This window comes from Oryza glaberrima, chromosome 9 (genome assembly GCF_000147395.1).
Source record: "Oryza glaberrima chromosome 9, OglaRS2, whole genome shotgun sequence".
NCBI classification, from domain to species: Eukaryota; Viridiplantae; Streptophyta; class Magnoliopsida; order Poales; family Poaceae; genus Oryza; species Oryza glaberrima.
The window spans coordinates 5,315,128-5,338,033 of NC_068334.1; the positions used below are offsets into that span (position 1 = coordinate 5,315,128).

General features: G+C 35.9%; 1 protein-coding gene across 4 annotated transcripts; it reads left to right on the top strand.

The window, feature by feature from the left end:
* The first annotated feature begins 8,956 nt into the window (after positions 1-8,956).
* On the top strand, positions 8,957-20,494 carry LOC127784031 (transcription factor TGAL7). 4 transcript variants are annotated; one of them, XM_052311209.1, is made up of 11 exons: positions 8,957-9,336; positions 10,062-10,162; positions 11,122-11,183; positions 11,300-11,488; positions 11,623-11,727; positions 11,942-12,001; positions 12,769-12,846; positions 13,014-13,071; positions 13,404-13,672; positions 17,132-17,362; positions 19,893-19,985. In XM_052311209.1, the coding sequence occupies exons 1-11, from the start codon at positions 9,227-9,229 to the stop codon at positions 19,899-19,901; spliced, it is 1,272 nt and encodes a 423-aa protein (XP_052167169.1). In that variant the 5' UTR covers positions 8,957-9,226; the 3' UTR covers positions 19,902-19,985. The 4 variants fall into 4 exon arrangements, with proteins under 4 accessions (XP_052167169.1, XP_052167167.1, XP_052167168.1 ...); XM_052311207.1 differs by having other exon boundaries at positions 8,958-9,336; positions 19,889-20,493; XM_052311208.1 differs by having other exon boundaries at positions 8,961-9,336; positions 11,647-11,727; positions 19,889-20,491.
* Positions 20,495-22,906: the final 2,412 nt, after the last annotated feature.

A 22,906-nucleotide genomic window follows, 5' to 3' on the forward strand; every position in this document is an offset into this window, starting at 1 on the left:
TCTCTAGTACAAGCGACCACAATAGATCGGACCTAACCAAGACAATATCAGCTGTTGGTAACAAAGATCAGATAAATTAATAATTATATGATTTAAACAATAGCCGATAAAGTTACTTAAGTTGATTGGTTACAAAGCTTGTAATTTTGTATTGAGTTCTTGTTTTTTCCTTTGTAAATAACTCTCTATTCTTTATAAAAATTACACTACTGGGCTTAACCTGGTGATATTCCCTTTCAAAAAAGTTACTTAAGTTGTAGGTAAATAATGTATCGGCTATAGCTCCGATACAACCCTATTTAAAAATATCAAATTTAATCAAATCTATTAAACAAATCATGTTCTTAGCAGATCGGACCCAACCGAGGCAGTGCAAAACCGATAACAAGCTTAATAGATTTAAATGTATAATACAATTAAATAAGTTAATAGATATAATGGAACAAGTAAAGACAAACATGCAATCTTACACTAAGAATTGTTATATTAGGTAAGATCTGCTGAAACTCCAATGCAATCTTAAACTAAGAACAGTTATATAAGGTACCCAACCCCTATCGGCAATTATAGAGCAAGTTAGTTCTTACAATTTTAACTTAGTAGATCAAACCTAACTAATGTAGACCAAGTTAAAATTAAATTTGATAGATCTAATCGAGTCGATAATTGTTATTTAGGGTAGTGGATACACCAATCAATCTAAGATAACAAACTTGTTTAACCAGTATCGGCCTAATCAAAGTGCATCGGTTGATAAGAATAAACAATGTTGTTAACTTATATTAAATAATATATATGATAAATAACGCTTGCACTGGCTAGGATAAAGTATCGGACCCAACCGAGGAAGCCTTAGCCCCATTGGTGCAAGTGATAAAGACAGAACTCACCTCATCGTCGGAGAACGAACTCAATCGACGCAGCCTAACTCGAAAATAAGAACTCGCCGAGATAAACTAGGGTGGCGATATGTTGAAAATTGTATTATTGAACTCTTATTTGTTTTACAAACACCATGGGTGTACATATTTATATCCATAGGTAAAACTAAGTCTGACTCTATTATGATCGGATCAAACTAAAACTCTATCTATAATTTAAGGAAACTATTATAGACTCGGACTTTTATACAACTTGTATCAACAAAACATTACCAAAATATATCTGAGTCTGATTCTAACACGACTCCATCGGCCCAGGACTTTATTATTATGACACACTTTCCTTATCCCACAAACTTAGCCGAATCTTGAACAAAATCCATCAATCAATCCCCTAATATCATGGCGTGAAGATCTTCTTTGACCCGGTTTTGACTAACGAAATTGCCAAATTTCACCGTTAATAATATCTTAATATACAACCTTGATTTGGTGGCATCTATCGTGTTAAATCCCACCAAGTTTTATATATTTTTTTGGCCTTGTTAGTTTTGCCATCAAGTTTAGTGATGATTTGATGATCATGTGTCCTGTTTTGCACTTTTACCCCACTAAATGACAATCATACCCCCTTTCCTCCTCTCCTCAAGCTTCCGCTCTGTGCACACTTGGCCATACACCCATACCCCCAAGCTATGGTTCCCACAACAATTGCACCGTTGCCATCATACGTCCCTATATATGCCTGTTGTATTAAAATCTATCGGCCATGACTGTGGTGAGCACGAGTACTAAAGTATAGTGAGCATTGTTCGTGAAATTCATAAAATAGAGTTAGAAACAATGTTTATGATGGTTATCATTAATTGTTAGACAATGAATTACATAGTTGCTTTTAATTAATCAGAGTTTCCTTATGTTTTAATTTGTATGCACTCTACATTTGGAAAATTTCGCATAATTGTAAGAAAGGTGTTCAAACCATTTGTTGTGTTTGGAAAATATTTGAATAGATCATGCTTTCTTGAGGACTTTGCTTGTTCTCGTTCCATCTCTACTACCTTGTCAAAACTGAAAAGTACTGCTGAGCAAATATGTACGTTAAACCTTTAATTTAATATACCATGATGGTAGGAGATCTCCCACTATATATTTCCCCATATAAAAATTATATATACAAAACTAGTATTCATATGCTGTGTTGTATAAAGAGCCTAGTGAGGTAAATTTCCCTATCACTGTTGCTTTTCTTTTAGTTTGAATATAGCTAGTTGGCAAGTTGGCAAGGTGTTTGTAGTAACAGTAAAATGTTAGTTACAGTCTGACCCTGAATAGCAAGCTGCCCTTGCCATGTCTTGGACTAAGTTTTGTGAAGATATTGACTTCCCTAATTTCTTATGGAGAGCAGTTGTAATTATGTCAGCAAAGGTTGGGCTTGGGCTTTTCAGTGTGCAAGGGAACATATATAAATAGGAGTTTTAGAGAAGCAAGTCTATGCCTTTCCCTTAAGCATATATAGTACAATGCAGTATGGTCTTAATTCTCTCTTTAACTTTGAATGCTTCCTTATATTTTATTGCTGATCTTGAGCGAGTTCATGTATGGTTGTTTAACTTTGAACAACAAGCTGACTTTCTACTTAATTTTTTGTTTCATTACCGGTAAATTTGTGTTCCTCTTGTATGTTCCACCATGCTTAAACTTAAAACTTTGTGTGCTACTCCCTCTGTCCAAGAACATACGCATATTTTGATCGGTTGAGATGGGAAAGTATGTAGGGAAATTAAATGAGAGATGGTGGTTATTGGTTGTGATGATCAAAGCAGTTGGAGAAGTACGCTTGTATATTTCGTCGTAGGAAGTAATTGGTTGTGAATTTACTGTCGTGTAGACACTAGCTATGACGTCTTGTTGTGAGCTAGAAAGTTACAGATACAATAGTCATGGCTCTGAGGGGACTACTACTTGAAGGCTAGGAGAGACAATGCCTCAATGATTAATATTGCAATTTCGGTAATTTTGGACCCCAACGGCAAATCAATATATCAACCAAAATTTTTGGTTTTTCTAAAATTTTTGTTGAAGTTGGTCAAAGTTTATTCAAATTCAATCAAAATATGTCAAAATTTCAAACAATTTTGGTCTGAAAAGTGCTAAAAATTCATAAATTTTGGTCCTACCGAAATCACCAAAATTTTCGCTGAAATCGAAAGTGTAAACTCTGCAATGCCTTTTGGTGGCAGCTAATGATATACTCAAAAGTACATTTTGATCTTATGGAGTACATTCAATATTTCTATATGCGTGCAGGGACCTCCTTGCAAAAGAAATTACTGGGAGGTGTGACCCATATGTTTTGGTAATTAGAGCACCACTCCACACTTCGAAAAGAGTACTAACCCAAAGTGGAACGATGTCTTTGCCTTCTCCAAGGAACAAATCCAATTCTCCTATGTTGAGGCCATTTTCAACGACAAAGACTTTGCTAAGGATGTTTTCACTGGGCGAGTTGTGCTTAACCTTAATGAAGTTGCAAAGAGGGTTGCATATCATAGTCCCTTGGTGCCACGCTGGTGCCATCTAGATGGTGACGAGAATGGGGAAACTGAAAGGAGACTTATGTTAGTTTTTTAGGTGGGTACGCAAGATAAAACATAATTTCCCAGAAGCATTGCAATCTAATGAGTAATGCCGAAATTGTACCTAGAGATGGTCAAGCAAGCATGGGGCCTAAGGTGTATCAGACTCCTAAGCTTTGGTACATCATGTTGATGCGAAAAACACACACTGGCCTGGGAGATCTGCTTAGCTCCAGTGCAGGTCCAAGACGTTGATGAGATGCGGGCGTGCCAGTCAGTTTGATCCTGCAACTGACAAAATATACAAACAACATATCAATGAGCCGATCGGCTGACAAGCCGATGGAGTAGTTTCAGTCGATGCCGATTCCAGCTGATAGCGATAGGGTTTTGAACTATCGGCTATATGTCCAATGTAGATAATGATGCAAAGACAATCGGCTGATGATATTAAAATATAACAATAATATAATCCAATAGAAACCAATCGGCTAACAATGACATGATAGAATAAGCACTGATCCGATGGTTAAAGCATACATCGGCTGGAGGTCCGATGTCATAAAATCCACAAGATTAGATTAAACGATATAATCTTTGTTGCGATCGGCTAAATCCAATATGTATACAATTCTTATAAGCCGATGCAACGTCCAGATAACTCATCGGCTGAAACCCCGATGAAACCCTTATTGGCAGTCAAGAAGCAGGCTAGAGATTATGGTTCTAAGCACGACTTAGTAGATCAAATTTAACTGATGCAGCACTAAGTATGAAAAGAAACATAATATCTAGACAATCAAGCCGTTGACTGAGTTTTCAGAGTGGTAGATGCCTAAGCTAATCTAATCTAGCAACACGATTTAGTCGATACCGGCAGAAACCCTAAAACGAGAAGCAACCGATAGAACTAAATTGATATGCTAAGACTAGATTAACAGAGACATATGATAAATAGGTAGGCAAATATATCATCCAAACCAGAGAAATCCAAGAGGTCGAATGTACTGATGCGCCGACGTAAACGATACAATTGCCTGGGCCGGCAGAACATTGGACTTACCCCTTCGCTGGAGATCAAACACCGATGCAGCCCCACGTCAGGCGCCAATTCCCGCCGGACGATAAAATAAAGTAGAAAAAGTAAAAGGTGGCGATGCGTCGAATTGTATTGATCGTCGAGATAGATTACAATGACACCGGGTGTACATATTTATACCCATGGGTAGATACTAGTCCTTGTAGGACAAGAAATAAACTTTCCTAAAGATAAAAGGAAAACACAAAGTCCTTATCGGACACTAAACACACTTTCTTAAAGATAAAAGGAAACTAACAAACTATTCCTAATTAATAGATACACTTGACATGCCGCATTCTTTTTGAACTCGGTCTCTTTTGGATAAGCTTCCTTTAGTAGATCAATTTCCTTAACCGAATATAGCAAGAATCCGACAAATAATGACTTGGTAACTCTGATCGGCTAATCTCAGGACTTCGAAGCCGATGCTGACTCTAAGCCGATGATTACTCCGGGCTTAAAAAATTTCACTGTTAACACATCAAAATTGATGTTATCAAGTCACAAGATCTGATTAGGATTTACTATTTTATAGTTTTTTTTAAAAAAAATAGAGATTTGAAATGAAAATTTTCACAATGGAAAACCTAGAAAATAAAATAGAATTTGGAATAGAATCCAGAAAATAAAATAAAAACCACAAGCTGGAAACACACGTTTTCCATATTCTCATTAGCTACCATTCAAAATCCTAGAAGAGGGTGTTTGTGAGTGTGTTTTTGTCTTTTTCCCATTATATTTTCCTTGTAATACCTTCTCTATTTCTTGATTAATGAATGATACACATATCTCCTGAGTGTTTAGAAAAAAAAATCTTGAGCTCCGCCAATAAAATATACATGGGCCGAGGCATCCTAGCTAGATTCTGCCGAAGGCTTATGTTTGTTATTCTCAACTTCTTTCAGAAGGCTTGAGATATTGTGCTAAAAGATCTTAATTAGATTCTTGTTGCATAGTCTATTGTATGCGATTTGATGCTAGATTATTTTGGATTAGTGAATAGTATTGTGCATTATTGCAAACTTTGAATGCAGGGTTAATCTTCTTTCGTATTTATTGTCTGTGATTTAATGTTGATGCTTCCTTTGTTTTGGAGTTATGTATTGAGAAGTGGATCTATTATTTGTTGCATGATCTTAGTTCTATCTGCCTGTGGTGGAAATGAATGGATTTTTTTCCTTTCATCATCAATGTAACTAGGAAAGTAGTGTTTGCATTGTCTAGTCAAATAGATCCATAGTTTCATCCATTACCCAAAAAATCCATGTTTGCAGTGTTATACTTAGTGCCATGTACTATTATATTTGCATATTTGGTATTTAAGGAATAGTTGCAGAGTACCTATTACCCAACATGCGTCCTAGCAATGAATGGTGAGATCTTATTGTACACATCTTGGTATTTGAGATTCTTTTTCTCCTACGTAACATTTTTCCAAATTATGTAGACCGCAAGAAAGTTAAGGAACTGCGTGGGATATGGATTGGATTATGACCTTTGTGGAACTTCTTTTTAGAGATTTTTTAGTGTACATACTAATGTAAGTAACATCATGATAAGAATTACTAGTAGGAGTAACAAATTTATTATTCTTTAATTAATATATGATGTGCAAGATGCACAACTAGTGCAAGTAGAAGCTCTGAGTGACATTGACACCAAAGGCCAATTTAAGAAAAATGAGAACAACTATTTGACTTTTAGCCTAATTTACTTGATAATTTGTGCTGGAAAGGGACATCAAGTTTTATTCCTTTGCTATTGTATCTGAGGAGTCAATGTCTAAGATTATTTTATTCTTGGGCACCCCTTTTGCTGTCATAATGTCAAAGGGTGAAAAAAAAATTGAGTGAACTGCTTTGGAAGGACAAAAGATTGCTTTTATTTAAATGATAAATCAGCTGTAGAGAACTAGAGATATCTCTAGGACACATTTGGACTTGTAATTTAAATCTAATTCTTTAAAGTTCTATAGTTTACTTGCATCAGGTAATTCTATGAACTTCTTAATTGTGCAAGTCTAGTATTTGTATCAATTTTAGTGAACCGTTTTTACGGAGTAGTGACTTTTCTAACTTCAATTCCCCAATATCATTTTCGTTAGTTTTAGTTGAAATATATTTTATCATTTACTTATATCCTAAAATGTCTATACACTTTTAAAGATCAGTATATGATTTATTAGAAGACTTATTTACATCAATTTACAGTAAAAGGTTGTACACGCTTGATCTCTCAAACGCCCTTGCATGTAAAGCTATTACGGAATAATTGCAAAAGTAATTTATACTCGATGAATTGTTCGGGCTAACTAGTTCCCAGCAGAACACTCTCTCAAGTGATAAAATTTAATAGTTAGTTACCATGAAACTTAAAGCTGAACTCATTAATTAGATTCATGGCATATTCAGTTTGCCTCTTTCCTTGTTTTTCATTAGCACACTTTTCAAACTACTAAAATGGTATGTTTCACATTTTCATGTGAAAGCTTTATATAGAAGTTACTTTTAAAAAATAAATCTATTTTCTATGTTTTTAATAATTAATATTCAATTAATCATATGTTAATCATGTTTATCGTTTTGCGTACGGTTAATCTAATGTTTCCAAACGACTCTTTAGTTGCCAGTTTTCAATAGAAGTGCTCTTTCAGGGAAAACTAGTGCTAAATGGCAAAATAACGGATGGAAGGCCTTGTCATTACAAGGAAATCATCCTCTGTTTTGTTTGCGATTGAATTTGGAAAGAATATGTGATCTAAAAATCTCCCCTTATGTTTTACAGTTATGCAATGCACATACATTACCTTAACACTCATGAGCTTCCTTGATCTTCATCTCTAATATTGCCTAGCATTATGACAAAGAGGTAAAGTAATAACTAACCAAGGTACTCTACAGCTGTTCCTTAAACAAAATTTACCTTGCAAATTAATGCTCTCAATTTAATGGATCCAATGCACAAATACATACATACTAAATCAGCTACAACATTGATTATAGAAATTTGACATATACTAAATCGGCTACAACTTTGATTATAGAACTTTGACATATACTAAATCAGCTACAAATTTGATTATAGAAATTTGACATATACTAAATCAGCTACATCTTTGCATATACAAATCTGATATACAAAAAAGGAAAAACTTTTGGTCTGTTGAATATTTCTAGAGACACTTTAAAAATCAGCTGCATTGACCAGATTCTTGCTGAAATTAATGCTACCATCTCTTCAACACCAGTTACATATACATACAAACACAGCATAAATGGCATGCAAGTTGACTGATTTTTACAACAGGACAATTCAGCTGATTTATAGCTCTCTCCGACCCTTGTAAGACTTCTGCAAGAGTCAAAGAGTGTCATGCATTTCCTGCATCAACACAAAGGATGCTTTCTCATGCATCCACACCATATATTCATCAAAAGTTGTACAAAACCTTGTACACATATCTAACAGAAAAATAGCTGATAAATCGATTGGAGTACTGTAAGAAGGCAATATCTAGTTTGGAAACCCTTAGATCAAAGTGTGCTTGGTATCAATTTTACTAATAATCTTACATTGCTATAAGTCTCATATGTCTTGCATATTAGCAGCATCCTCTGTTGTATCGATCTGTTTAATTTCTACAGAGAACTTTTCAAGTTGATTTTATCTTTTGTACATGTTGGTAAATTGAGGAATTATATATGGGATGCATGAACCATGCATGTATTTAGATTATATTATATAATTCTTTTATAATTTGACACTAATGGGTATTTGGATAGGCACATGAACAAGAATACTTTATGGCTCAAGTGTACCTCTATCAACATATATAACTAATTGCACCAAATTAAAGTTCGTCTACCTTTTACAATCAAATTACCATTTTAGCAAACATTATCATAGCTTGTCATATATATGTCATTAATAATCATATGTAACCATGCTCATTTTCAAATCTTTTCTTCATGGCAATGCACACGTAGGACATACAGGTAACAAAGAAATATTGATGCATATAAATAATTGTATATTTTAAGACACTATTCAGATTCACATAATTACATACGTAAGTATGTCGTAAATGATCCTACCTACATAGATATCTCGATATATATGCAGTTATTACAACTCGATCAGGTGTTCGAGATACAAGACATAATTAGTGAAACGCGAGCTGCGAGCTATATTTGATCACATTTAACACGACCCCGTAACAACAAAATAGCCTCCCAACTTCGTAGGAACGGAGCCACTGACATTCGAGCCCACTTTTAGTGAGAGATATATATGGCCAGGTGAGGAAGCTTACCTCCCCACAAGCTTCCAAATGACACATAGACCTGGTATTTTTCACACCTCTCTTTATCTCTCTCTACCATCTTCTCTTAAAAGTCTCCTTTCAAGTTCTTGGTCAAAAGGTGAGGGGAGAAGGGGAGGAGATTTTAGGTGACATCCAAACGAAAAGCTTCAGCCCCCTTCTTTATAGCCTTTTGTTACAAGTATAAAAACAAGGGTGCAAACAGAAGTCAGTTTTGCCATTAATGTCTGATTTTGTATCTTTTGCTAGCAAGAGGGGATGTGCATAGTGTGAGGAGAGAGAGGTACAACAAGAAGAGAGAAATTAAGAGAGCAGTAGTAGAGGTGTGCTGCAGGAGGATGGTCAGGGCCTTCATAAGGGCTTCATGGGGGGCTCCAGAGAGGAAGATCGTCAGCACCACAATCACCTCCCTTCTGAGCTCCCCCTCGGCTTCCGGAGCTCCTCACCGACGACGATGATCGCCTCTTCCTCCATGTAAGACAAGATGTTTGTTTGTTTGTTGCTGAATTATGCTACTAGCCATGAAGCTAATTCAGAGTGTTCCTCGTTTAATTTGCACCTTCTTCAGAGCCCTGCTGGTGTTTTATCCATCTTCAGTTGGTTTCTTGTTTCTTTAGAATAGGAATTTGAAAATTCCAAGCTGATTTATGGTTTTCTTCTTACCCTTTTGGTTTCTTGACATGCATCTTTGCTGATTTTCTCTGCTACTTCAAAGAGATTGAATCATTCTTCTGCTATTGGGGTTTAATTTTCCATTGATTCTTCTTCTGCCGTAGAGGTTTTCTCATCATGTATCTTGCATCTCGCGTCAAGTTTGAATTTTTAATTAATTGTTTTCCAAAATTCAACCATGGACATATGGGGATAATTAGAGAAAGACACGCACAAGCCCCATCAGGGATCACCATATAAGATAGTTTATTGGTTAGTTAGGGATCATGGAAATTGTTTAGCCATGGGCTAAGATAAGGAGAGAAGCTAGACAACAAATCACCAAATACTAGGATATATTTCTTTTCTTTGTATCTTTCAACAAGCAACAAGTAGCTAGATCAGAGATGGTTTTTAATGGTCTTCACATACCGACTCTTCTATCTGCTCCATTAAACAAAAAGTTGTACTCCTCCTACTTGCTTTCTAATGTGTATGCAATATACCTACTGATTCTTGCTTGTTTCACCTTCTAATTTCCTTTCTAGGAGCAAGGAATCGAGCAACTACGACATGGCCGATTTCGATCAAGCTTCGCTTTTTCTCTACCTAGACAGTCATGATCAACAATCCATCCAAGAACAACGACGTACGTTACCGCGAAAAACCTGATATTTACCCAGCTTCTTTTTCCTCCCAAATACACTGATGATGATGTGTATATATGTGTTAGTAATTCCCTTTTCCTTTTTCCATTTCGTACACCATAATGTTTTGTCCCCTGCCTTTTCCTAGGATATACGTGCGTGTGTGTACATATATATGTATGGATGTATCTCTGATTCTTTTTCTTCTGATTCATGTGTTTTTCTTGTGTTAATTTTTGTTCTCTTTTTCTTCGGATTTGGTATTTCTTTCCGGTGTGAGGAGTGTGACATGTAACAGACTCTCTGACGATGACCTTCTCTCTCTCTCTCTCTCTCTCTCTCTCTGTGCAAAGAACTTGATCTAAAAGAAGCTATAAATATTCCTTCTTTCCATTTCTCCCCCATTCCTTTCCATTTCCAAGCTTCTCATGTACTCTACTGAATCATAGCCCCAGAAACATCCCTTCCAACTGTTGTTATACCACCAGTACTACCTGTTGTGTCCTTTCTCTCACCGTGCATATATGCCAGACATGGAGTGAGAAACATATCTAGAGAGAGAGATTTTGTAAACATGTACTCCCTCCATTTCGAAATGTTTGACACCATTAACTTTTTAGCATATGTTTGACCGTTCGTCTTATTTAAAAACTTTTGTGAAATATGTAAAATTATATGCCTACATAAAAATATATTTAACAATGAATCAAATGATAGGAAAAAAAATTAATAATTACTTAAATTTTTTGAATAAGACGAACGGTCAAACATGTGCTAAAAAGTCAACGGCGTCAAACATTTCGAAACGGAGGGAGTAATTAATAAGCAGTTTTACTGAAGCAAGAGTAGCTTAGCCTGAACTACTTTCCAGAAGCTTCCTAAAAGTACTGAACCAAATAGCCTTTCTGAATGCTTACATATGCACATTAGTTGCTTGCTAATTGCATGGTTTAATTTGCAGAAACTCTGAACATCTTCCCTTCCCAGCCGATGCATGTAGCCGACCCAGCTCATGAAGCAAAGGTACGTGTGCGTGCATGCATGCATGCAGATCGATTAATTCTTGGACCACATGTGGAGTACTAGTTTTTAGTACTAGTTACTGTCTTCTGAATTTTGACATGTATATATATGTTCAGAGTGCTGGGGTAGCCATGGCCATGCTTCCCAATGGCAACCAGCTGCAGGTTCTTCCTTCTCATCCCAGCAAGAAGCCTGATCAGCAAGGTGGTCAAAAGATTAATTCCAGTGTCCCTACTAATCCACCTGGCCCTAATCTTCCCTTGCCTAACTCTGCCAAGGATAACAAGAATAGTAGCCTCATTAAGGTATTCATCTCTCTCTTTCTCTCTCTCTCTCTCTCTCATATCATATTTTTTAGACAATGGATAGAAATATGGCTATATATATGCTGCATATATATATGTATATCCTTTTTTTTTTCTCTGTGTGTCTTCTGAAGGGGCCAAAAAAATGTGGCTTGCAGAAGGAAGGAAGCAGCAGTGGGAAGGGTGCAACAACATCCAATGATCCAGAAAGAGAAGGAAGGAGGACACTAGACCCTAAGGTTAGTGAGTCAATCATTCATCCATCCATCCTTTGATACATTTCATGATCTCTCTCTCTGCAGGACTTCAACAGCACACAAAAGTGCATAAGAAAGTAATTAGGAGGTTGAACAGTCACTGTCTGCAGGAAATAACCTGCATATTTTATGACTTTTTTTGAGCCTGACAACTTAATTGTGTGAATATGTGTGTATGTATATGCACATGCTGCAGACACTGAGGAGGCTTGCACAGAATAGAGAGGCAGCAAGGAAAAGTAGGCTTAGGAAGAAGGTGAGTGGGTCAACCAAGAAACTCAACAGCTTATTAATTCAAGCTAGAAAGGAATCTCTCCTACATGTACTGTTTGTGTGTGTTTTTGTATATATTTGTGTTTGCAGAAACGTACAATACTCTAGGAAAAGTACAAACATATCTCTTAACAATAATGTTAATATAGATGACATGTATATGTTGTTCACGCAAGTGTTCCCAATATGTATTTTTGTTATCAACTTTATTTTGTTTGCTACATGCATGCATGGAGTGCTAGCTCGCGATTAAATGTACTGACCGACTTTGTGATGTAGTTGTTTTTGGCTCTTTCTTTGGGACTTATGTGCTGAAGGATATACTTATTTTTACTAGCTTTATTGTGAATTTGACCGCCCAACCAATGCAAGAAACATTATCACTTTTCATATGTACATTTCCAATTTCTTTATGGTCTCAGGTGTGAATTATTATGATGGTACTGGCTATTTGAAACATGCATGAGTCTTATATTAAGAATAATGCCCATGATTTTTTTATGTACCATCCTTTAATAATTAGTTATCATCTAAAAAATCCATTAATTGGCCAGAAAAAAAAAACCATCAATTAACGTGTCAGTAGAATTTAAGTTAGTAGCAGTTTCTTTTAAAAAAATCATCTCCGATATTTCATATATTCGTTTTATGGGCACGTACAATAACAAATCCATGGTTTCTGCTAAAATTGGATGTGGATTTATGCTATTTATATTGATGAGTATATATATACATTGCTTTATTCTTCAGGCTTACATTCAGCAGTTGGAGTCAAGTAGGATTAGGCTAAGCCAGCTTGAACAACAAGTTCACGTGGCAAGAGTACAGGTAAAAAGCTAGGCTTGAAAATGTCTAATTATTAACGAATTAATTATATCTCCCAGTATATTTTTTGGAAACTTACTTCTTTATTTTCTTCTGAAAAATATTTAATTTCTGGCCTCTACATATAATATGCAAGTCCTGACAAATAACTACTATATATGATATTTCAGGGTGCTATGCTGGGTGCTGGAGATCAGCACCAGGGCCTTCCTTCTGGCCCTTCAGCTGGTAATGAGACACTCCAACCTATCTCCTTTTTTTTTTTATCAGTTACTTCCTCCATTCTAAAAAATTGCAACTTTTAGATACCTGAACAAGTATTTTTATAATTAAAAGTTTACGGATAGAGTACTCAATTTTATTACAATTAAGGATATGCCTCTATAATTTAATTAAACAGCATTAATTTTAGTAACAACACAAATCTCGTATTCGATTGTTTTCCTTCGCAAAGTTTTTCTCCTGCTTTATTAATATAATTGGCAGTTTTTCGGCTGGTTCATTTCGAAAAAGAACACAAATAATTAATAACTATCTCATTGTGATGAGCATATATGCAGCATCGTTGTTTGACCTGGAGTATGGGAGATGGGTGGAGGAGCACAGCAAGCTGATATTCCAGCTGAGGGCAGCCCTGAACGAGCAGATGGCGGACAACCAGCTGCAGGTGTTCGTCAACGGCGCGATGGCGCAGCACGACGAGCTGCTGAGCCTCAAGGGCGCCATTGCCAGGGGTGACATCTTCCATCTCCTCTGTGGCGTCTGGGCTACCCCCGCCGAACGCTGCTTCCTTTGGCTCGGTGGATTTAGACCCTCTGAGGCCATCAAGGTATATATATATATATATATGGTTGTCAAAAATTAAATTATTATATTGCTGCTGAACCAATGAAAACGTATTCCCTTCGTTTTTTAATACAGTACATATTTGATAATTCACCGTATCTAAAATATTTTTGTGCAAATGTATAATATATATAAATCAGGCTTAACGTACTTTTACTGGTTAAACAACTAACAACAAAATAAATGATAATTACGTAATGTTTTGAATAAGACAAATGGTCAAAAGTTAATGCCATCATCTATTAAAAGATTGAGGTAGTATAAGTCGTACGTAATTATATGCATGTAGGATCCTAAACAGATAAGAGTAGAGATTTGGGTCCAGTTTGCGTTGCTACTGATAAATCAGCTTTTTATATAAAAAGACAATTCAATTTGGCTGAATCAACTTTCTGATCAATATGTATTCCCAATATATACCATGATATATACGCAACAGTTCATAATGTGCACCGTACTCTCCAGTTTATAAAGAAGTTCACAAACATTTGTATTTAATTTTTTTGAGAAAAAAAAACATTTCTATTTCTTCTGCACCTTTAATTTGTGTATATGCACAGATCTTCTGTTACATAAGATTTTGCATACGTATATATATGTTGGTGATGTTTTAAAATGTGGAATTATACGAGAGATCGAACAAAAAAAAAGGAGTATCGAGTAGTAAACCATATATAGTTGCACCATTGGCATGCATAGAAACTATGAAATATATATGGTTGGTCCCTCATAGTATCTATCCACAAAAAACATCTTACTTTTGCATGAAAAACTAATATATCGACCTTTCGAGATATAAGAGGCCAAAAGATTAATTCTAGCTTTCACGCTAGTCATTGTTTAATGAAAACTTAAACAACCAAGTACACAGCCATTCTTTTACTTATTCAAGAGCTCAACTAATCCTATCAATATACAGTCTATACAAGCTAACCAGGCCGCGGATATACATTCATATTATCCTTTAATTTTTAATCTGGGGTTAAGTTATTACCAATTTCCTTTCATTACGTACTCGACGAACATACTGGTCCAAATTATAAAGTCAGAAGTTAGTACTATACGTCCAGCTCTGGGTGGACTTTCCATTATTTCCCTTATTTTATACAAAGTATTTGCTTTCACGAAGTTCTTTGTTTTATATAAAATCTATTTATCTACTACTTCCGTCCATAAATATAAGAGATTATGGATATTTATAAAGGTGTATAGTGAGAATCTCTTATATTTGTGGTGAGGGAGTAAATTTAATAAATAAAAGGTTCTAATATATTCATGGACTCTCCCTTGAATAATAGAGGCCACCCTTGCTTTTCTAGGATACATAATTAATTGCATATGTATATAAATGGTAGGTTAAGTGTCTTAGTAAACCTAATGCCAAGTGTCAGATTAAGTAACTGCAAACTCGTTTCCATCTGAATGAACTTTCAATGCCTTCCCCTTGTCTTGGTTTGCTGTTGTAGTCTCCACCAACTATACAAGCTTTGAAAACTTTGAATGCTAGCTTGCCCAACTCAACATTTCCCCATTTACTTGATCAAACAATTAGATAGGTCCCTTAATTGATTCCATAATCGATAGAGATTTGAAAAAGGTTGGCTGATGTGGTAGGAGGTCCAGTTAAGTACTATATAGATGGGAATAGTTATATTTGGATCCATATGAATTTGCTGGGACAGAAGGTATATTGATTGGGGAGTAGGTAATTGGACAGAAACAGGTATGGGAGAGGTTAGATGTGTGATGGGGATGGTTTCCAAATAATAAGATGATGATCCCTGGGTGTTTGGCCCTTCTTCCATTCGTTATTTCTAGCCAATAATTCATTAAATTACCTTGGCCTTCTAGAAGAGATATGATATATCTCATGCATATATGTATGCTCACACTATATAGATGAGGTGAATGGAGTCCATATATTGAACACCTTTATAGTTGGATAATTAGAACACAAACCTCCTGTAAATGTTCCAAAAATAATTAGTAATATAACAGAGATCCTTGCTCTGCTTGGAAATTTTCTTCATTAATTGTAAAGCATTCACATTTCTTTAAAAAAAACAGTCTACTTTTGGTCCCCACGATTCTTGTTTGGTTTATTCCCAAAAAGAAAATACCGTTCGGTTTTAATTTACATTATAAACTTCAAGAATACTACAAACCATCCTGCACGGTACATTTTTTAGGGTTGGTGAAGTGGCATATCCTACATAGTGCATGGTGTGATGATTATGCAAAGAAATTTGTGGGGTTTCCGAAACGATGTTAATTACGTGAATACCACATAACCAAAACTTGTTGTAGTAACTACATAATTTGCACTAGTGGTTTTAACAATTGATTGATGAAAAGTAAATGACATTTATTGAAGTAAAGGGTGTAGATTTTGAAACTTGATTGAGCAGATTTTTCTTAGTATATGCATCTGTCCTACATTTTTTCTTCAAACAACCTGAAATTTAATTTTACAAATCTTCAACTGATCATGCATGCATTCATATTCGATGTTGTCGCATATATAATTGGGTGATTGGAAGGACTTTTATTCCTCTTTTATCTTTACCACTTATATTCTGCGACTAATCAATTGCTTTGACCTTCTAGAAGGCATCCCTTGATCTGCTCATAATTTGATGCGAGAAGATCACCTGCAACAATATTCTTCTCATAAATAAAACATCCACAAAATTTATGTGTCTTTTCATGTGGACTTTCCATCACATTTATGTTTTGAACTTCTCTAGTACACATTTCAGATGGAATGTACAAATCACTGATTAAATACTGTTCCCCGCACACACTTTCTCTTAGACTTGTCTATATATGGTGTATTGACAATTTTACGTAGTAAATGTACCAAATTTCCGGTAAACAACAAGCTAAGCTAGAACGATATATGTAATCCAAAATACTCCTTTAATTGGTCTCTAAGTTAGTCCTACCATTAATAACTAATTAATTATATAGGACCATTTTTTCCTTCTATTTTGCTTTGCTTTTCTTTTTTTTCCAAAAGTTTGCATCTTTCACCGTAGTCCTAGCTTGTACCCTCTCTCTAGGTTAAAAATAATTATCGTATTGGACAAGATCGATGTTAAACTTTAAATTTTTTTACTATAAATAACTTCTAAAATATATACTTGTCTTGAAAACATGGGACTATGTATTGGTTAATCTTAATCATTTCCATTTGGAAAATGGCAAATCACAGTCATACTCCAATAAAATCATAGATTTGTTGATACGTCGTGTACGTATATTGTAATAGAAAATAGTAATTAAAATTTATCTTTTGAAGACCATGTTCTGCAGAGAGTGTGTGTGTATATATATATATATTTATTTATTTCCGATCAATTAATAATCTCTCAAAAATAATGTGTGGAAATAATTTGAGATGGATTAATTAATTGAAGTGAATTATATTCTTGGCATGCAGGTGATGCTTAAGCAGGTGGAGCCGTTGTCGGAGGGGCAGCTGATGAGCATCTACGAGCTCCAGCAAGCGGCGAAGGGGACGGAGGACGCCCTCAGCCACGCCATGGACGGCCTCCAGCAGTCGCTCTCCGACACCGTCGCCGCCCCTGACGTCGCCGCCGCCGGCGGCTTCATGGGGCACATGTCCCTCGCCATGAACAAGATCTCCGCTATGGAGGACATCGTCAGGCAGGTATGTTTTGTACAATTAATTCAACTAATATAGTAGTAGTGTCTTATAAAATGTATTTTATTTTATTAGGATAAGCTTTAACTAACGATTAATTTGTTATGCATAAAGTATAATTATTCATAAGTGCTTTTGATAGATATATCTAATAACATAAGTTTTTCTTCAAAAATTTATAGTATTATAACAAAATAATTGTTGGTCAAAATCGTGTCCTAACAAAACGAAATATGTCATATATTTTAAAAACAAAATTTTTTATTTGCCACTCAAAATTTACGAGTTTCCTTATATGCCATCGAAAAGGTGCTATTCCTTTATGTCACTAATTGAACTTTTTCTTCCCATATACGCCATCCACATCATCATCTTGTGTTATAAGGATGTAAAAGTACAATATTACCCTTTTAATCTCTTGAGGGGGATGTGTCCACTTGTTTTTTCTCATGTCATCCAAATAATTACAAAAAAATAATCTTTTAATAAGATAGAATAATATGTGATATATCGCTTCACAAATATGCAAGTTTAAATTTCACTTTTACAATTTTTTTTGAAAAAGTCAAATTTTGTTGTGAGCACACATATACTGGTTTCCATTAAAATTTATTGTTTTTATTACAACTTGTGAATATCAAATTTGAATTTGAATTTTTTAGACTGATATATCAAATATTAATCTATTTTATCATTAATTTTTAAAAAGTTCATAAATATTTTAATGACTGCAATAATAAGGGGATATCCCCTGAATGGACTAGCAAAAATAATTAATCAACTGTAAGATGAAACAATCATGATCAATATGTATATTGATGATAGCTGAACAGAAGCAGTCGGAAGAACACACGAGTGTGTTTTGTCATTTTGTTGAAAAACTAACAAGGTCAAAGCAGTTTGACCTCGATAGTGGCATATAAAGGATGAAAAATTTCATTGATGCAATATAAGGAAATAGTAATTTTCAATGGCATATAAGGAAATTTGTAAACTTTGAGTGTCAGAATTTTCTCTATTTTAAAATAGAGGGAGCACACAATTACACAAGTGTCACACATGTTTTAATTGGCTAAAAAATATATTCCTGTACAAGTCTATATATATGTTACTGTGATTGGGCGTGGTTGATTGCAATTTGAGACCGATTAATAATAAGAGAACGTTTTCTGTAAGATCCAACAATTACATGAACATGAGTAAAACTCATCATAGATCATCACAAGGTCATCATCTCGTCATCATATGGTTGTTGAGTGTGTATGCAATAGTCAATTCACCTCCTATATATTAGACGTACACAACCTCGCAGCTGTCAAGTCAAAAGCTAGATTAGAATGCATGCACACGGTATAAAATATTTGTATACTCAAACATTTACCCTGCAGAACATATCTTCAGTCTGTCAAATTAACAAATATGTGTCTTGTATTCTGGGGCACCAATTATCAGAGGAGCTAGCTGGAATAGTATATTTGTGCATGATTGTTGGTTACACATGCACGGTTAAATTATTTAATTAGGAGTGTCAACGGATCGAAATTGAATATTGGTATTCTTTCATGGATATAAATACAAAATAATAGTGCAACATATATAAGGGAATATGTTTAGAATTTTGTAAGGACTAAGAACAAGCTTAAAAGCATATAACACTTGGAAATGTAACACTTCTCCATTAGAAAAACATGCGTATGCATGGATACATAATTCGGTAGATATGTTAACTTAAATTTGCAATGGAAAATAATATCGAAAATATTTTAACCATTTAAATAAACATATACCCATTTTATGTAGGGAACACAATTAACTGATCAATTTACTTGAATTGAAGAAAAACACACACAAAAAATATACCCAACCTCAATCTGCTAATTAAGAAAATGATCATATGAGACTAGATCTCTGTATAAACTCTTCTCAAATCATTAACTTATCCCAAAATCAATTAGAATGATATATGCCAGAATGATACTGATTTTTAATTCAAATGAAAAAGCTCATCTAATCCCTCTTTTACTTTTTTTTCATTTGGTAAGGAAATTAAATGTGTTCTTTTTGGGAGAACCTAAAAATTAAAAATGTACTCCTCTGTTCCAACATATAGGCATTTCTAGGTTGTTTAGCAGATTTAATTAAGATTAAAGACAAAAGTGGTACGCCTCGTTAAATGAGGGGTGACTGGGGATAAGATCAGAAGAAATTTAAATCGAAGATGATTGATGGAATAAGTAGTACTCTGAATAGTGATAGAAGTGTTTAATATTTTTTTTACATATTTAAAATGCTAAAAGTTATGATATTTTAAAACGGAGGGAGTATATATGTAGTAGTTATTAATGAATAGAAGTCAATAAGTTCCCTCTATATTGATTATTGAGAGCAGGTGCAACTGCTTCTCCTTTCTCCCTTTGGTTGAAACATTACTTTCATCTCAATAGAATCAGCTTGTGAACCTGAGTTATTTCTCAAAATATTTTGTCAACAAGTACTCACCTTTTGTGCAATTGTCTCTTATTTGTACTGCAGGCAGATGGCCTGAGGCAGCAGACCCTGCACAAGCTGCAGCATATGCTGACCATCCGGCAAGCCGCCCGGTGCTTCGTGGCAATCTCCGACTACTTCCACCGCCTACGCGCACTCAGCACACTATGGGTTGCGAGGCCGAGGCCGGAGGAGGGGCCGGCAATGTAGAATAAGTGTCTCAGAGAAGATCAGAACATCAACAACAATGCTTGCAAAATTTAACCTGGTTAAGAATTAGGTAGTTAGCTACATGCAGTGAATTGAACTAGGGAGCACATTTGAAGAGAGGTTATGTGAGAGTAATGCTCTCTCAGATGTGTAACTTGCAACTTTGTAAGGTGTATATAGCTTCTTAGGAATTAGAGAAGAATAGAAGTAGGGAATAGTGGAAACTTAATTTGAACTTTCTTTTGTTTCTTTTTATCCCTGACTTTTTCTACTTCTTTGCCAGCTAGATGTAAGTTCACCTGGAACTACATCATTGATTTGGATAGTGTTTCTAATACTTGCTGGTAACAAAATCATGAGATAAATGCTCTAAGGGGAAAAAAAAACTTCCAGAGTCTCATATCCCCTCTGAAATTTGTTCGCTGATGTTGCGTGTTTGTTCAGTCCTTCCATTCAACCTAATGTATTATTCAAAAGTTTTTCATCAGAGCTCAATTCAAGTTTAACAGAACATGGAAATAGACCATCAGTGACCTTGTACTAGGAGATGTTCAACAAATGACATCCATCCCAGCTAATTATATTAGGTTCAATTCTGCCCTAGAGGGAGGTCGGGGGTCCGACGCCGCGGTAGCCGAATCTGTTGCTCTCATGGCAAGATACAGCCGGCATGGGTGGTGATGGCGACGGCAGCGCCATGGCATGGGCATCGTCAGTAGTAGGCTGGTGTCGGTGATGACAGCAGGTGGCCACTAGAGGGCGTGGCGTGAGGTGGCAAAAGCAAGCGTGGAGGCCGGTGCATATAGTGGGGTCTAGCCGGTGAGGATGATGGCGAACACTGGTCACCCACACCGACAGTAGGGGCTGACGGCAGATGACAACACAATGGTTAGCATGGGAGCTACCAGACTCAAATCGTCCAAACTAGCCAACCGTACCCCTTTTGATTCTCTAGGGAGCTTCTCCCTTGCTTTTGTTGATTCCTTACAGTCATGGAAAGCACTTTTGGTGAGATGGTGTTGGTGGCAGTTAGGGAAGAGGATGTTCCAGCAATGAGGCTTCGTGGGAGTTGTATCATGGTGGGCTGCAGGAGGTAGCGATGATGTTGTGTTGGAGACCAGCAGGTCTGGGCTGGCTAGTGGTGGGGCGCCGATGCGGCAGAACCTCAGGCTAGCGGAGGTTGTTCAATTGCTGGAGCACTAGGGTGGCGACAACTGGTGCAAGTGTGGGTGCTACAAGCGACAATGACAATGACTCCAAGAGGCATGGTCCCACCTTGGGGTGTTGTTGTGCTACCATCCTCCCATTCCCTGACAGGATTCTCCAAGTAAAAACCTAGTTCGGATGGATGGGCGACGATGGCACCTAAGGCGTCATTGGAAGCGTTGCTTTGGAGGTCCTGTTCCTCGCCTTTGCCATCTCCTCTTAGTTTGGTCTCTGGCAGATTCTTGGTTGTCGTCATCTAATTGGCACGAGGAATGAGCAGATCTTCTTCTCTCGTACCCTCTCCCTCCTCAACCACTCTACGTCAAAGATGGCTAGGAACTCACATTGATGATTTTCTATGCACAGTTGGTGTTTGGGGGGGAATTTGTGACCTCCTTGCAGGTCTAACAGCAATTGGCCACGCTTAGCAGTGGCCGGCTTGGTACTAGTGCCTTCTCCTGAGTTGTGTGAGGAACCGCTAGCACGCGGTGGTGGCATGTTTTAGTTTTTTCCTGGTTACAATCTTCAAGGCTTCGCATTTTTTCTGTAGTACGGATCTTTTTTTTTTTAAAAAAAAAGAAAGCCTGGCATGTGTCCATAGACATGAGCCGTGTTGGGGATAACAGGTTAAAAGTCATGCCCGACAACGTTTACCTTAGACTAAGATCACAATGTACTTATATACTACTACTTCTGTTCTTAAGTAGGTGTCCTTAAATGTGTGTAATCTAACCTTCAAAAATTAATTAATTAACTAATACAAAAAGCATTAGAATTTGACATAAGAAAATGATAGAATTGCCATGAAATGTAATTTCATATGGTTATATTTTTAATTAACAGTTAGAAAAAGTTAATGATGAAACATGTGCATTGGAGATTGTGTCGATGTCCAAAACGGTAGATAAAAAAGAATGGAGGTAGTATGTGATACATGTACACTTGCCACAAACAGTGCATCTCACCATTCAGGTCAAGATACCAGGTCTAAAATCCCTGCACCAAATGAAATTTATAGTCAAAGCCATGTTTTCTCTCTAGTTAATTTCCTTACTACAACATTCTCAATAATTAATGTTGCATATTTCAACAAATACTAACACTGAAAATACTTAATTATCTGTAGAAGGTCCATGAGTAACCATAGGTATAACTTAATCACCCACATATACATTATGCAAATACAATTTCACACTGTGTTTTTATCTTCTTTACTTTCCATCTATATACTATCGATCTCTTGCAAGTTTTATAAAATTTATTTATTTTTCCATTCTCTTATTTATGTAAACGTACACAAGCCCATCTCTCATTTCCAATCACTCCCTGGTCCCTATGCTTTTATGTTCTCCCAGCCATTGCATTTCAATTGCTCTCCTCCCTTTCACTATCAGAATAAACTTGCTAGAGATCGATTCAAGATGAAAAGGTATGTCATATATTCTTCCGAGATAGCGACGAGTATAGTGATTTCCAATCTTTTTCACTGGTGTCTTTATTTTGTAGCCAGGCCCAATGTTTTTTGGAAAACTTTGGACCTTATATATCTGTGACCGGGAGTTCAGGAAATAAAAATAACTACTAAACAAAGCTTGTCTTTACACGTTATTCAGATTAGTTAAAACACGTTTGCAATTAAAATGTCAG